Raw genomic sequence first — 15,142 nt, forward strand, 5'->3', positions numbered from 1 at the left:
GCACCGCCACCGCGAGGGACTCTGCGACCTCGGACCGACCCGGCCGCGTTGTTTCAATTTAGCAAACGCGGCGCGTGGACGGACAGTCGGCGCCGAGAGTCCGGGGGCCAAACCCCACCTGCCGTCAAGCTTTCCGAGCGCGTTCCAGACCGTCCGTCCCCTGCCAAGTCCTGCGAAGTATTTGCAGGTCTAGGCCCGGTCTGTGTTGACTTTGCTTTTCAAGAAGTTGGTGGCAGGAGCCCAAGTTCCCCTCCGTCCTGTTCCGGCGACCAGGAAGGGCCTTGAGGCTTCAGCGGGGGCCACGGAGAGCCCTCGGTGCTCAGTTAGGGTGCCGGGAGGAAGCGCAAAACCAGCCTTCACCCGTTCATTCCTGCTGCAGTAAACCCCCGTTGGACCCTCGGAAAACTTACACACCGTCCTGTGGTGTCAGGACGATGGTCTCTACCTTACGTGGTCCCTGGGTCAGTCAGGTGCCGTGGTGGAGCCCCTCTTGTGAGCCGAGACCCCCCCAAGTGGGGACCCATCCTGCAGGAGCCCTGACCCAGGACTGGCCATTGGGAAGGCCCAGACAGCCGTGAGGCATCTTGGGACACAGGGAACATTGCCTTTCCTGAGCGGAATGGTGACAAGAGGTGTTTGTTTTGTGAAAATACAGCGCAGGGATCACCTGTGCTTTGCGTGTGTCCTTATCTGTGTTACATTCTGATAAAAGGTTGGCCAGTAAAGACTCCATGGTTGCAGTAGGAGAAACTGGGAGGTACTGGTCAAAGGGCGGGCAGGGGTCTGATCCACAGGATGAAGGAGTCCTGGAGCGCCGTGGTCCTTCCCGGCACCTGCTCACAATTCTGCACCATACACTTGAAGCCCACACCCGGGTGCCTCGTGGCACAGTGGGCCCAGCATCCAACTCTTGGTTTTAGCTCAGGTCGGGATCTCAGGGGGGAAGGGCTGAGCCCCTTGGCAGGCTCCGGCTCAGCTTGTGTCTGCTTGGGAGGCTTTCCCTCTACCTCCCCCTCTGAGCCTCTCCCCACCCCTGTGCATGCTTCCTCCCAATAAACAAATAAAATCTTAAAAAAAAAAAAAAAACTCATGCTAAATCTTTTTATCACAAATGATGATAATAACGAATAAAGAGGGTAACTAACAACATTTAAAATGGTTTTTTACCCAAAACAAAACAAAATCATTCCATTGTGTGGAATATTGAGAAAGAGTAGAGGTTTGGGGACTGGCAAGAGGCAGGGGGCCGGGGGAGTGGAGAGCGTGGACAAACCGCACAACTCGTTTACCTGCAGAAAGTTCGAATGCAGCGGGCACTATGTCCGGGGTAGAGAGTATGAGCCAGACACCGATGTGCCCTCCAGGATAACCAATATGCTGATGTTTTCATTCACCATTTTCTTGCTTTTCTTCTAGCTTTACGTATGTCTGTGGGCTTGTGTGTGCGCTTAGAATTGCGTGGTTTTGTGGTACGAAGCTAAAAGTGGCAAACACAAGGTCACTGGGCAAGAAAAGGCCACTGGAGCCACTATTGGATGGAGGCTCTCGCAGAGCTGGAATGGTCCCTGGGCCACAGTCTGCCTGTCCCCCTGACAGCTGCCAGCTCTCAGGGAGACCTTCGTAACCAAGTACCCTGAAACTTGGAGGCCTGTACAGCGATACCCCTTTATGATCTCACGGTTTCCGAAAGCCAGGGCTTGGAGAGCTGCTCTGGGGCGGTTCTGGTTTCGGCTCTCCCGTGAGGGTGGCCGCATCATCTGCGGGCCCAAACGCGGCGGGAGGGGCTGCTCCTGCGATAGCATGTGGCTGTGGCCACGTCCGTGTCCTCAAACATGGTGCTGGCTTCCCCCAGAGAACGCCATCCGAGGGGAAAGCCACCGTGCTTTTGATGACCTAACCAGGCGTCACCCATGGCTCTTCTAGCACATTCTACTAACTAGAAACAAGAAGCTCGGTTCAGCCTGCACTCAAGGGGAGAGGAACGAAGCGCCCCTTCTTGAACAAATGGGTATCAAAGAACGTGCTGACGTGTCTTTTTTTTTAAAGGTTTTATTTATTTATTTGACAGACAGAGATCACAAGTAGACAGAGAGGCAGGCAGAGAGAGAGGAAGAAGCAGGCTCCCCGACGAGCAGAGAGCCCGATGCGGGACTCGATCCCAGGACCCTGGGATCACGACCCGAGCCGAAGGCAGAGGCTTTAAACCACTGAGCCACCCAGGCGCCCCTGTGCTGACATGTTTTAAAGCCACCACCAGTCCCTTCCTGGGAGGCAAGCCAGCCAGGCTATGGTGTGGGCAGGTCCTAGACATTAGGCAGGCATATAATTGGGGACTGGGCTGGTTTGTCCTGCTGCAGGGCAAACTGAGGGCCCCCTCTGGCTCTCAGATGGTCAAACTCACATCCCGACTACAGACAAAATGTTGAATGTTTTCTGACATCAAGTGCCCAGATGTGTTCCCCACACCAACCGATTCTCCAACACCAACTGGGTGTCCAACGATTTAATTCAATTCTGACTCTAACCACCCAGTCAGGGTCAGACTCCACAGGTTAAGGGCTCAGCCCCACAGGACTGCCTCGACCTCAGATGCCAGTCACAGTCATGGGGCCCCAGGTCCCCCACGCTTCTGTCCGACTCGGCCACATTTGGGGCGTTCCCACCACTCCCCCTGCGCAGGATTGATAATGTGCTAGGACAGCTCGCAGAACTCAGGGAAACACTTTCCTTACTGATTTATTATAAAGGGTATGATAAAGGCTGCAGATAGACAGCCAGATGAAGAGGTCCATAGGGCAAGGTACAGAAGGGTCCCAAGTGCAGAAGCTTTCTGTCCTCATGGTGGCGGGTGGGTGTGTTCACCAACCCAGGAGCATGGCAAACCCCTGTGCTTAGGATTTTTATGGGGGTTCCGTCCTGTTAGAGTGATGGATTAAGTTGCCAGCCGTTTGTAACCACCTCAACCTCAGTCCCTTGACTCTCTCTGAGGTTGGGGGTGGCTCAGAGCCCCCACTCTCTGATCACTGGTTGGTTCTGGTGACCAGTCCCCCATTCCCCAAGAGTCACCTTGCTGACATACCCTCAGGTGTGGCTAAAAAGGGCTTGTTTTGAATAACACAAGGTGCTCCTCTCAGCCCTATACATCGGGAAATCCCCAGGGTTTTAGAAGCTCTCGTGTCAGGAGTCTGGGAGACACGGGGTAAATATATACGTCCTGTTATCACAGAGGAGAAAAGGAGGCTCATTAGTCACAGTGAAGCCAAGTTGGGCCAGATAACAATCGGGGCCACTCACCTGGCCGTCTGCCCTCAGACTATGAAGACGGAATGATGGCGGGGACAACATCTTTCTGGGGAAGGACAGCCCTCAGACTGTGCCCTGAGCCCTGCTGCCCCAGTGTGGATACTGCCATCACCATCAGGTGTGCACCTGTCATCCTAGGACCTCTGTCCCCACCACCGTCCTTTGGGCATCTCGCATCCACCAGTTCCCAAATCTGGGTGGGGCACGTGCTCTAGAATGTTCCTGATGAAGCACTCATGGAGCCATTTGGGGAGGCTCTGCATGTGTTTGAATTGGCATTGCTCGATCCTGATGCCCGCATGGAGGTCTGCTGCATACAGAATTTTAGTTAGAAAGCATCTTGCTACAGAATCGCGGAGGAACGTTCATTCCATTGTTCTGTGCCTTCCAATGTTGCTATTGAGAAGTCAAAGTCACTCCCAATTCCTCACCGTTTGCACACCACCCAATAGTCTCTCTCCAGAAGCCTGTAGAATCTTCTTTTCCCAGCTGTTGTGGAATTCCACCAGGAGGTGCGTCAGCGGGTCTGCTTCCTGCAGCTGTGCTGGGCACACGTTGTGCCCTCCCAGTGCCGTGGTGTGTTTTCCGCCTGGGGCAAGTTCTTGAATTGTTTCCCCAAGGACTTCTTCCGCTCTGCTCTCCCCTTCCCTCTTCTGGGAGTGCCGGTCCTTTACAGCTCGGATCCTGGGCTGACCACCTCTGTGTATTGTCTGTACTTTCCTAATTTCCAGCTCATTTCTGCTCTACTTTCTGAGAGATTTTCTTCCCTTGATATCCCAACCTTGTCTGACCCTAAAGCACAGCTGTCCTGGGGGACCAGCCCCTCCCGCCCCATTCCCAAGGGGCTGCCTAAGAAGCCCGCGTGTGGATCAGGGGGCCCTGGAAGTGCCCGGAGAAGTGGGGTGAGCCAGCCAGACCCCCGAGGTGCCAAGGGCCATGAGTCCTATCCCTGATGTCACTCCCTGGCTGGGCTGCCCTGGGAGGGGTCGCAAGCTGCCGTCCCAAGTCAGCACATGGGTCGCAGCTCAGCTGCCCACACAGGGCAAGGCCTGTGGCCACTCCCTCCCTCCCCCTCGGGGCGATCCACCATGGGGTCCCTGCGGGTGGGGAGCTCTGATGGCCCCGACATCTTCTTCCACCACAACCGACCCAGGAGCTGTGTCCTAGGCAGGGTCCTGCCCCGGACCCTGGCCATGGGCCAGCATCTGACCACAGCATGTGCTTCGAGGAAAGTAAGGGGTGGTGCTGGCCCTGTGGCCCCCTTCACCCCGACCCGCCGGCCCAGTGGTTGTCCCCCCACCTGCCCCCTCAGCCTCCACCCCAAGCATCCTCCTGCCACGGCCCGGGCCTGCTTCATGCCTCACGGAGGTCACCTGCCTCCTACACACAATCTGTCCCTCCAGCCGGAATAGCCCCCTCGGACCGGCGTGCCTGGACAGATACAGACGATCTGCCACCAAGGTCTCCCGGGTAAATGTCTGATGGGACAAGGAGGCGGACGGGGAGCCCCAAGGGAAGGAGGCTCTCAGCCCCGAGGCTCTGAGGGATGCAGGAGCTGGGGGCCCGTGGGGGTAGCCGACGATGGGGGGCCTGGACCTCACTGCAGGTGGATGGCGGGGACAGGAGCCAGCAGAGAAAAGAGCGCGTTGTCCGCTTCTCGGGCCCGTCCCTTCCCACCAGCGCAGCCTACGCGTGGGGCACGGGAGAGGCAGGGGCCCACCCCCCACGGGAGAGCCTGTCAAAGCCCCCCGGAATGATTTTTATCTGAGTCCGTGCGATGCTGGTGTGTGCACAAAGATGAGTCGCGGCCGCAAGCCAAGTGGAGACGACACCCAGCCCTTTCCGTTTTTCTTGGTCCTAACCCGGCTCCCAGGGCTGGGGAGTGTGTCCTGCTGCCCGCTCAGGGGAGGCCACCGTGAGCACGAGCAGGGACTCACAGGCCTGTTGACTCGGAGTGGGGAGCGGGGAGCGGGGGTCCGCTGTCAGCTGAGGCTGCATCGGCGGGGGGCCTCCCCTCCCCCAGGGCTGCCCCACAGACCCCAGCCGTCCTGGATCAGGAGGGGAAGGTGGGCGCCTCGGCCAGCGGGCGGGCCATGCTCTGGATGGCCCACTGCAGGATACCGTCGAAGGAGTGCTGCAAGACAGCAGAGCGGGGGACTCAGGGACCGAGCCCAGCCCCCACACGGGCATGCACAGCCTGGCCTCCAGGGTCACCAGGCATTCTGAGCACCCTGACCCTCCCATTCAGAGGTGGGGAAACTGAGGCCCAAGGCACCACAAGACGTGCCGGGGGTGGGGGGAGGACTCCTCATCCAGTGCTCCATCCTGGCATCCTGTAAGCACGGGGCGAGGCCGCCGCGGCTGTTCTGCCCCTTCTTCCATGGGCTCTCTCCCTCCCTGCGCTCAGGGCCGGTCTCCAGCAGCTGGCCCTGCCGGAGCCACAGAGCCTGGAGTCCCCCCCCAAGACACCTGCACTGCGTGGGACCCCCATGCTCCCAGCCCACCGCACAGGGCAGGGCCCCATGGCCCGAGGAGGACACGTGTTGGCCCCAGGCTCTGGGGAGGGCTGGAGGAGTCTGACCTCCTGTCAAAAGAAGGCGGAACCCCTAGAAGCCCCATTTTCTTCCCAGTGACTGAAGCTGCTCGTCCTTGGGGACAGAGGCCTGGGTTGATGGGGCCATGAGAGGTCCACTGAGAGGTTCCGGGGCGCCCGACCCACCCCCAGAGGACGCCAGGATTCTGCAGTGCTTGTGTGAGGTTCTGTAGTCCCCGGACCCCGGGTCTAGGACCCCAGACAGGGCTGGAGGCGGGAAGGGCTCAGGGTCCCCTGGGGGCTCCTCCATGTGGGGGGAGGGGCCTCCACGGGACTGTGGTGTTGGGAGCCCCAGAGAAGGGGGGTTTTCCAGCCGCTTGGGAGGCTTGGGTGCCGGCTGCTTTGGGGACCGGTGGGTGACGTGTTACCTCGCTTAGGAGGGATTCCAGGTCGTCCCTGTGCAGAACCGGCTCGTGACCAGCAGAACCGTCCCCTGCCTGCAGCCCAGGAAAGGAAGGTCAGCCCAGCTTCCGCACCCCTGCTAGGGACGGCCAAAACGAAGCAGGACTCCCTGCCGAGGCAAGGGGGGGGAGGGGGGTTGGGGCAGAGGCTCATGCCAGGGCAGTGGGGCCGCCGCCCCAGGCAGGGCCCCGGGATCTGAATTCTAGCACCCGGCTCCTCCCAGGCTGCTGGGCGCGGGCAGGGTGGGCATGAGAGCTCCCGCTGCCAGTCAGCCCCCTGGCCCCAGCGGAAGCTGGTTCCCCGAGGCCCCCAGGGCCTGCCTGCCTCCACCTGCTACGCGCAGCCTTCCGGGGAAAGCCAGGCAACTTAGAGAACCAGCTAGAAGGGAACCTGTTATGGATGGGAACTGAGGCCCAGAGAGGAAAGTGCCTGGTCCTATGCCAGCCAGTCAACCATCCAACAAACACTGCCAGAGCCCATGATGCCCCTGGGCAAGGGGCCAGGCCAGGGAACCAACCACAGGAGGCCGCCAGCTTCTGGCTCAAAATCGCCAAGTCCCAGCTCATCAACACTGGTCCTGGGAGGCAGGACCAGCCCGAGGTCGGGAAGGAGGAGCACAACCTCCACGCTGTGTCTGGTGGGGGGCGGGGCTGGGGAAAAGGGTCGGGGGCCACACTCACATTCTTGGGAAGGCACCTAGGGAAGGTGGGGCCGAGGGAGGGGCTAAGGGGGCTGGGGCGGCTACTCTCCAAGGTCATTACATTTTACATCTCAAGGACGAGGTCTTTTGAAAGCAATGATCCCAGGTGTCCAAGAGGAAGCATCTTCTTTCAGGGAAGGACCCCCTGGGGTGGGGCGGGCAGGATGCCCGCCGCACCCACCCCCACCCCCCACCCCCCCGCTTGAGCTTGCGCGGTGCAGATCGGTGGGGACAAGCCTTCCAGGCCGACCTGCAAAGTGCACACAGGCAGGTGCCGGCCGGGCTGTGGGGTTGTGCGGGAGTCACCTCGTGGGCACGGCCTTGGCCCCCCAGTACCCGGGCTGGCCCATTACCCGCACAGCGTGTCCGGGGAGTATGTGGCACTGTTGGGAAGGAGGGTGGGCCACAGATGGGGGTGGGACTTCTCGCCTCCCCCAGGGCCCTCAGAGGTTGTCCTGGGGTCAGGAACACGTCAGGAAGCCCCTGCACACGGGACTCCCATCCTTCAGGCTCCCGGGACCAGTGCGGCTCAGCAGGAAGGCAGATTAATGACCACAGAGAGCTCTCCCGGCTGGCGGCAGGAGGGGGCTGCAGGGGGGCCCGGGGTGGGGGCGCCCAGGGGGCCTGGGGGACTAGGAGCCCCGCGCAGCCCGGCCACACTGGGCAGCCGAGCGGGCTTGTTCTTGCCAGGCGTGGGGCCTCCGTGCTGCTCCCGCCTCACCCCCATGCACGGGGGCTACTTGCACCCCAGGGACCGGGAGAGGGGGACTTGGGGCTGGGCTCGGTCACCGTGAAACGGGGCAGCCAACCGCCAACTCATACCACTGTTGGTTAGTGGGTGTCCCTTTCAAATAGATGCTAAGTTACCCAAAAGGGGCCTGTTTGAACAACTGCACCGTGTGAAAACAACCAACGGGGGGTTCACTGGTGCACACCCGGGCAGCGGGCACCTGGGCAGTCCCTGGAGGTGTCCCGGCCACCCCAATCCCGCGGGGTTGGGGCCTCCCGGGGTAGCACTGACCTTGGCAGGCCCTAGTGCAGCGCGGGCGGGGTTCGGGGCGGTCGCCCCCTCCTCAGGGGCCGGGGCTGCATCTCCGGAGCAGGACCGGCAGCGCGGGACGGCCCTGCACACAGCGGACGAGGGTGTCGGGGTCGCCGCGGCCAGCGGTGTCCCTCCCCGGCCGGGCGCCCCAGCCGTCGTCGCACTCACCCTGGCCTTGCGACGGCTCCGGGGAAGTGGCAGCGCCAGTGGAAGGCGGCGGCGCAGTGCGCGCACCGCAGCGCGTCCGTGCCGTCCCCGCACACGCTGCACCGCGCGCCCGCGGGGCCCTGGAAGGGAGCAGCGCTGTGACTGGCGGGGGGGGGGGGGGGCGCACAGCCACGCCCTCTGCCCCGCCCCTGGGAGCTCAGGGACACCGGGCAGACCGGACTGCAGCCGGGAGAGACCTCCTCTGCCTTGGTGGGCCCGGACCCCCTTTTTAGGGCTGGTCAAGGGGACCCCAGGACTGCACCCCCAGAGGAGGCGGGAGGGTGTGGGGACTGGGACTCCCCAACATGAGGGGCCACCCCCTTATCGTGGTGCCTGGGGGTAGGGGTCTCAGGGTCAGGGACAGAATCTCACTCCCGCTGGGGTCCCTCCGGAAGCTTCCTTCCCGGCCCTCCGTCCCGGTTCTGGGGGCGCTCCTCCATCACCCAGCCCCCCAGGCCGCCCTCTCCACGGCCGGCCGTCTGGCGGCTCTTGGCTAAGGCCTCCCTCAGCCCTGACCCCGACCCCCCATCAGATGACGACCCCCTCTCCCCCTGCGTGTCAGAGCTCCATGTGGGGGCCTGCAGGCCCTGAGCCCCCGGCAGACAGCCACCCCACCCCAGCACCCCCTCACCTGCTGCCCCTCAGGTTCCACACACAGTAGGGGGCGCAGGGCTGAGGGGTCCAGTGCCGGCAAGGCGGCTGCCGAAGGTGGGGCCGGCAGGTGCTTGTAGGGGGCAGGGGTGTCGATCCCGACCAGGGTCTCCCTGGACAGTGCCTTCGCCTCTTCTCCTGTCAGCCTCAGTCCCAGAAGGACCTGGAACCGGAGGGTCAGTGCTTGGAGAGGCCACGGGGGGACTGGCACAGGGCCACCCAGGGAGCCAGTGATCCCCAGACCCTGGGAGCCCAGGGGAGCTGGTGTCGGGGGCCCCACACTGGGTTGGAAAGGTTTGGGTCCAGTTCCTCAGCAAGGTCCTTGCCCCCCACCTGAGGCGGGGATGTGTGGCCCTCGCGGGGTGTCTGTGGCCCTCGCGGGGTGTGGGTGAGCTCAGTCTGTAGCGGGGCCTATGTTCTATCACTCGCGTCTCGCCTGCCACCGACACGTTCTGAGACAATGTTCTCAGTGGCCAAAGGGCATCCCCGTGCTGGACCGATGGAGCCGAGGCCCCCGCCGAGAAATGGGGCCCCTGGAAGGACCACTTCCCGGTGCGGAAAGCCGAGCTGGTGAGGCCAGGCCGGGGCGGGGGGCGCACAGCTGCGTGGCTGGGGCCCGACCTGCAGGAGCCGCCAGGAGGCTGGACGGAGGGCCCTGGAAGGGGCCTGTGCGTACCGGGGGCTCCGCGGGCGGCTCGGGGGGCGGGGGCTCCTCGGCCCGGGGCAGGTCCGGCGGGGCTCTTCCCTGCAGGCATCTGGAACACCTCCACGTCCCACTGCTCCCGTGGCCACAGCCGGGGACGTGCAAGGCGAGCAGAAGGGACGGTAGACTCCCAATGCGCAGGGCAGGGGAGGCCTGAAGTTCCCCCCAAGTCACCCCTTTCCCTTTTCAGGTAGGGAAACGGAGGCCCAGGCAGGCCAGTGGGCAGAGCCACGATGGAGGCGCTGGCCCGGCCAGTCTGCAGGAGAGCCCAGGCAGGACACTGGGGAGGTTACCCCTGGTGGGGTGGCCCTCGGTAGCCTTGTCGGTGTCCTGTCCGAGAGCGTCTCTGCCGCCCTGAGAATCCGGGACTCCTGCTAACCTGCAGCGGCCTGGGCGTGGCTCTCATGGGCCCCGCGTCAGTGGGACCTCTCTGAACCGGGGTGTTTATACCCCCCGGACCCACGTTTCCACAAGCGGGTGGTGCCCAGCAGAAGGGGACGTGGTCAAGGGTGCGAAGGAGGACGGCAGCCCCACCCAAACCCTCTCATTCCAGTGACAAGCATCCGGGGCTCAGAGACAAGCCACCTGGTCAGGGTCACTCAGGGGGCTAGGCCAGGGTAGAAGGGGGGTCACTTGTCCCACCCAGGCTCTTCCCCTCCTGCTGTGGGAGCTGGTGGGAGAGGCTAGGGCTGGGAGGGTCGGGGGAAGGGAGCGCCAGGAGGCAGACTCCGGGAGGACAGGCACCCTGCTTGGGACGGGCACACTCAGCCTGACTTTGAATACGACCTTGCTTGGAGAGGGGGACCGGCGGCTCGGGGGAGTTTGGGCTGGGGGGTGTGCGGTGAGATGGGACAGGATGGCTGTTTGTCACCGGGAGCCTTCTTGCTTCTCTGCCCTCTGGGACCCCTCCTGGCCAGGCTTGGGGAGTGGTGGGGGAGCAGTGTGGCCGCACGGGGAGGTGGGGAGGGAGGCCCCAGGCCCCAGCCTCCGGTCCAGTGATGTGAACGAAGGCCTCCCTCCCAGCCGCGGAACGGAGAGGCTTCTGGGCAGCCTCCTGCCCAGGGTCAGGGTCCGCTGGGTAGAAGAGGCCGTGGAGGCAGGCGGGGGCATCCTGGGAGGCAGCGTGCAGGGCTCACCTGGGAATGTCGCGGAGCGGCGGGGACAGGCAGGCCAGGTGGAAAGCCCGGGGACAGCCGTCGCAGCAGATGAGCTCCCCGCCGTCCCGGCACACGGCACACTCGTCCTCGTTCTTCTGGCGCGGGCAAGACACACGCAGCCGCTGGAAGCTCCCGGGGCGGGGGGCACCCTCCCGGGGAGCCCCTCAGAGCAGCTCCACTGCCCCGTCCCCTGCCTGCTCCCTGCTGGCCCATGCCCCAGATTCTGCCCCTGCTCCCTGCCCTCCCCCAATGTCCCCACCTCTGAGATGTCCCCACCTCGCAGCCCTGCCCAAATGGTGCCATGGTCCCCTCCGTGGGGTCACCTCCCCAGGCCAGGCAGCCTGGCACAGCGACGAGCACACTGGTTGTCATAACCGGCCCCCCGCCCCCCGCCACTGCCTTCTGGGGAGCCCTTGGAGGCAGGCAGGGATCCCACCCTTCCTGAGTGCCTGGGGCCCAGCACCCCACCCGGTGTGGGAGGGGGTCTGTCAGAGCTGTGACCTTGCGCTGGGAGCCCAAGGACAGGAGCTGACGCTCCGCTTCCTGACTCCCAGCAGGGGCCACCCCCCCCCCACTGGCCCGCCGGGAGACAAGGGACAGCGGGTGCCTAGACCAGACCATGGTGGTCAAAGCCCGGTAGGACTCGCTTGCCCTGACTTACTTGAAATTTTACAGTTGTGTGTGTTACCAGAAGAAGTAGTGCTAAGGGAAAGCCAGGCCTCTGCCCTCACCCCCACGGGAGAGCCCGGCCCAGGGCAGAAGCGGTGGCAGCGTGTGTCCCCCCCTCCCCCCACCTCCCCCCACCTCCCTGCGGGTGGGGCATTACCTGATGGGGCTGGGGCTCGCTGGGGAGGGCGGGAGCCGCCTGTGCCCTGCCCTGCTGGCCGGCTCTCAGCTCACCCCCGCCCTGCTGGGGGGAGGGGGAGGGTCACCACCACGGGAGCCCCCCTGCAGGCCCCGCCCCAGCTGAGCCCCGGGTGCAGAGGGCGGTGCTTACGGGGGCAGAAGCCTGGGGCCCCTTGGCTCGGACGAGCGTCTTCAGGCCGCCACTCCGGGTCTTGCCCTTACCCCCGCCGGGGTCCTCGAACTTGCCGGGAGTGTAGAACTCCCCCCCGACCTGGATGCACTTCTTGGCGCCACCTGGGAGGAGAGGCCGGCTGGGCCCCGTGCGGTGGCCCCAGGGCCTGGGCGCCCTGGGCAGGCTCTCGGCAGCTGGGTCCCAGCACGCCCCCGCCCCGCTGAGCCCCGCTCTGCTAGGGACCAGGCTCCCGAGGGACACTGGGGACACCGGGTCCGATGACGGGTGCCCCCAAGAAGAGCAGAGAGGACACAGACCCAGGGAGGAGCCCCTGTGGCTTGGTGGCAGGGACCGCAGGGCGGAGGCCAGCATCCCCGGGGAGGGAGCCCCGAGGCAGGAAAGTTTCCTCCGGAGCCTTCGGAGGGAGCGAGGCCCTGCGACACCCTGATCTGGGGAGCCCTGTTGTTCTGGGGAGCCCTGTTGTTCGAAGCTGCCCGGTTTGTGGCCATTGGTCATAACGGCCGTGGGGAGCTCCTGCAGGGTCCTCGGGACCCTCCCTGGGCCGTGGGCCCGGGGCCCGCATCAGCTCCCAGGGGCCAGCTGGCCCTCACTGTCCTCAGCATCCCCACGGGCAGCTGCGCAGCTCAGAGGGAGGGCAGGGAGGTGGGGGGGTGCACAGGTGTTCAGGCTGTCCTGTGGGAGAACCTCCTGGGAGGGGGTGAGTCCAAGACCCTGAGGGGCCCGTCTGAATGCGCAGAGCTGACCCAGGCTGTGGTCCCGGACCGCCGGCCCCCCAGAAGTCCAGGAGCCCCGCACCCCCAGGGGAGCCCTCGGTGCCCATACCCCCCTCCAGAGGTAGCAGAGTCATGGTCCCACCAGCGCTGGGGCCGCCAGGTGCTCAGGGTGGACGGGGGTCCGGGGGGCCTGCGTCCCTCCGGCAGCCCCCCGGCGAGCCGTCTACCTGACTCGAACACCTGCTGGATGAGGATCCCCTCCACCGCCCCACAGGCTCCTGGGACGTCCCCCGACGACACCGTCACGGCCCTCTGGACCGAAGTGGACATGGTCTGAATTCCTGAGGAGGGGAGCCGCAGATGGGGGTCACCCATCGGAAGGAGAGCCCCTGAACCCCTCCTTCCTGCAGGCGGTGGGGGGTCCGAGAGGTGCCTGGGCTGTGGAACCCTTCTTTCCTTCTGCCCAGGGCGGGCCTTGGAGGGGGCCAGCCCCTGGACGCAGACAGACAGACAGCCCGTATGTAACTGTAGAGAGAACCCGTGGGTGTGTGTGCGGTGTGTGTGGTGTGTGTGTGTGCATGTGCGTGTGTGTGTGTGCGCACGCGAGCGCGCACGCTTGCTGGGAGCTCACTCCCCACGGTCGGCAGGGATGAACACGGACCCCAGCACCTGGCCCTGGGCTGCTGGGAGGGAGGCCAAGTTCCGGGGCGGCCTGCAGATCAGGTGACCACAGGAGGTCTCTGAGGTCCCCCAGGCTGGGGCAAGGAGGGGACAGAGAGGGGCCAGGCTTCATCCAGCAGACGGACAAGCAGGACACTCTGGAGGATGCATGGTCTGGGCTGATCCTGAAGGACGGGGACATGGGGCCAGCCACATGCGGGGTGATCTGAGACGCCAGGACAGGCCCTCCGAGGGCAGCACCCCACCTCGGCCCTTGATCCCCTGACCCCCTGACCGCGGCCGCAGCGCACCGGGCGGCAGGACGCCTGGCTCACCGGTTCCCGGCGGGAGGCGCTGTGGCTCCGCGCTGCTCTCGGGCTTCTTGGACAGCTTGGCCTTCGCCTGGGAGCCTGCAGGGGGAGCGCAGCGGCCCGGCCCTCGTCTCCCTGCTGGGGCCAAGGCCAGCGGCCCAGGGTGGGGCCTCCCCAACTCGCTGGGGTCCCCTGGCTTTACTGAGCTCTGGTGTCCACATCCTGCCTACTTCCCAGCGTCCTGGGACAAGGGACGGCTAGGCTCATCCTCTAGGGACCCAAAGGGGACCTCCGCAGCCCCTGCGAGGCCGGCTCCAGGCCGGGCGGTGGGGAAGGGGGTGTGGTCGGGGGGGGGCGCTCCCCAGGGCAGTCTGTAGCTGACTAGCTCCTCAACTAGGCACCTGGGCTGGAGGTCCCCCGTGGAGACGATGCCACAGGCAGGGCGACCCTTGGCTCCTCCAGGGCCTTCCTCTTGGTGGGGAGTCTGGGCAGCAGCACCGGGGCCTTGGGGCCCGTCGGGGGCTTCCTCCCCTTCCGGGGCTGGCTGAGGTCCACATCTGCAGGGTGCGAGGGGGGCCGAGCCTCAAGACCGGAGCCCCCACTGTGGCAAGGAGGGCGAGACCCCGGCCCTTCGGCAGGCAGAGGCCAGGACGGTCCTAGGTGATGTCCAGGGGTTCCCTCGCCACGCCCCGACCCTCCCTCCTCAGTCCAGTTGGGGTGCCTTCAGCCGCCGCAGGCCCCCAGTGAGGGGGCCGAGCCCCGTGGGACCCCCGCCCCCCACGGTGCCCTCCCCACCTTTGGGGAAGCCGTCTAAGATGGGCTGCAGCCGGGCGTATCGCTCCAGGTTGTAGTCCTTAAAGAGAACCCTCCAGAAGTCCAGGATGGCAGCCGCGTCCTGCGTCAGGAGCCACGAGAGGAGCGCGTGGAAGGCCTGTGGGCAGCCTTCCTTCTCCTTCAGACGCAGAGTCTCCTGGAGCAAGGGCGGGGAGTGGGAGGCCCTGCCGCCTGCCTCCCCGGTACCCTCACTTCCTGCCGCCCTCCCGGAGGGTGCTGCAGGAGACGTGGGCGCCGTGCCCATGCCCCTGGGTTGAGGTGGGTGTGGGCGTGCCCGAGGGTGCTGGGGGCCAGGGAGGCCGGCCTGGGACTCGGGGACCACACCCCCGGCTTGGAGGGCAGCTTCGGGAGGGCTGGGAGGGGGCATCGGGAGGACAGGAGCTTGTCCTGGAGGCCAGGCCCCTGACCCGTGATCACACCAGCAGCCCCCATCCCAACCTTCTGACCCCGACTCGTGGGGGGCCAGTAAGGCCCATCTGAAGCTCGCCCTCCCAGACACTGGCCCTGGCTTGGGGCAGCCTCCCAGACACGGCAGGGCTTGGGGAGCCTGGGGGGTGCTGGGAGTCCGGGTTGGGGCCCACCTGGAACTTGTCCTCGGGGACCACGTCGTGGTCGGCCAGCGCGTGCAGCAGCGGGAAGGCGCTGTCCACGGCCACGGCGATCTCTGTGCGGTGCAGCCTCAGGAGACGGCGCAGAACAGCGTCCCCACCTGCCCGGGCCTCGCCCACCGTCATGGGTTCTCGGGGCATGGGGCTCGGGGCCCCCTCTCCCCGCCTGGGGTCCCGCGGCCTTGGGGCGCCACTGGACTTGGGGAGTGTCTGGGCCAT

At 65.0% G+C, this 15,142-nt stretch overlaps 1 protein-coding gene across 1 annotated transcript; it reads right to left on the reverse strand.

Moving 5' to 3' along the window:
- Nucleotides 1-5,356: 5,356 nt before the first annotated feature.
- Nucleotides 5,357-15,142, reverse strand: AIRE (autoimmune regulator; the record flags this gene model as incomplete). Its single annotated transcript, XM_080817764.1, has 14 exons — nucleotides 5,357-5,437; nucleotides 6,265-6,329; nucleotides 8,016-8,122; nucleotides 8,209-8,327; nucleotides 8,879-9,061; nucleotides 9,575-9,674; nucleotides 10,738-10,853; nucleotides 11,585-11,665; nucleotides 11,756-11,898; nucleotides 12,738-12,851; nucleotides 13,506-13,580; nucleotides 13,883-14,038; nucleotides 14,277-14,451; nucleotides 14,897-15,142. The coding sequence occupies 14 exons, from the start codon at nucleotides 15,140-15,142 to the stop codon at nucleotides 5,357-5,359; spliced, it is 1,761 nt and encodes a 586-aa protein (XP_080673890.1).

Source organism: Martes martes (assembly GCF_963455335.1).
Source record: "Martes martes genome assembly, chromosome: 1".
Lineage (NCBI taxonomy): Eukaryota > Metazoa > Chordata > Mammalia > Carnivora > Mustelidae > Martes > Martes martes.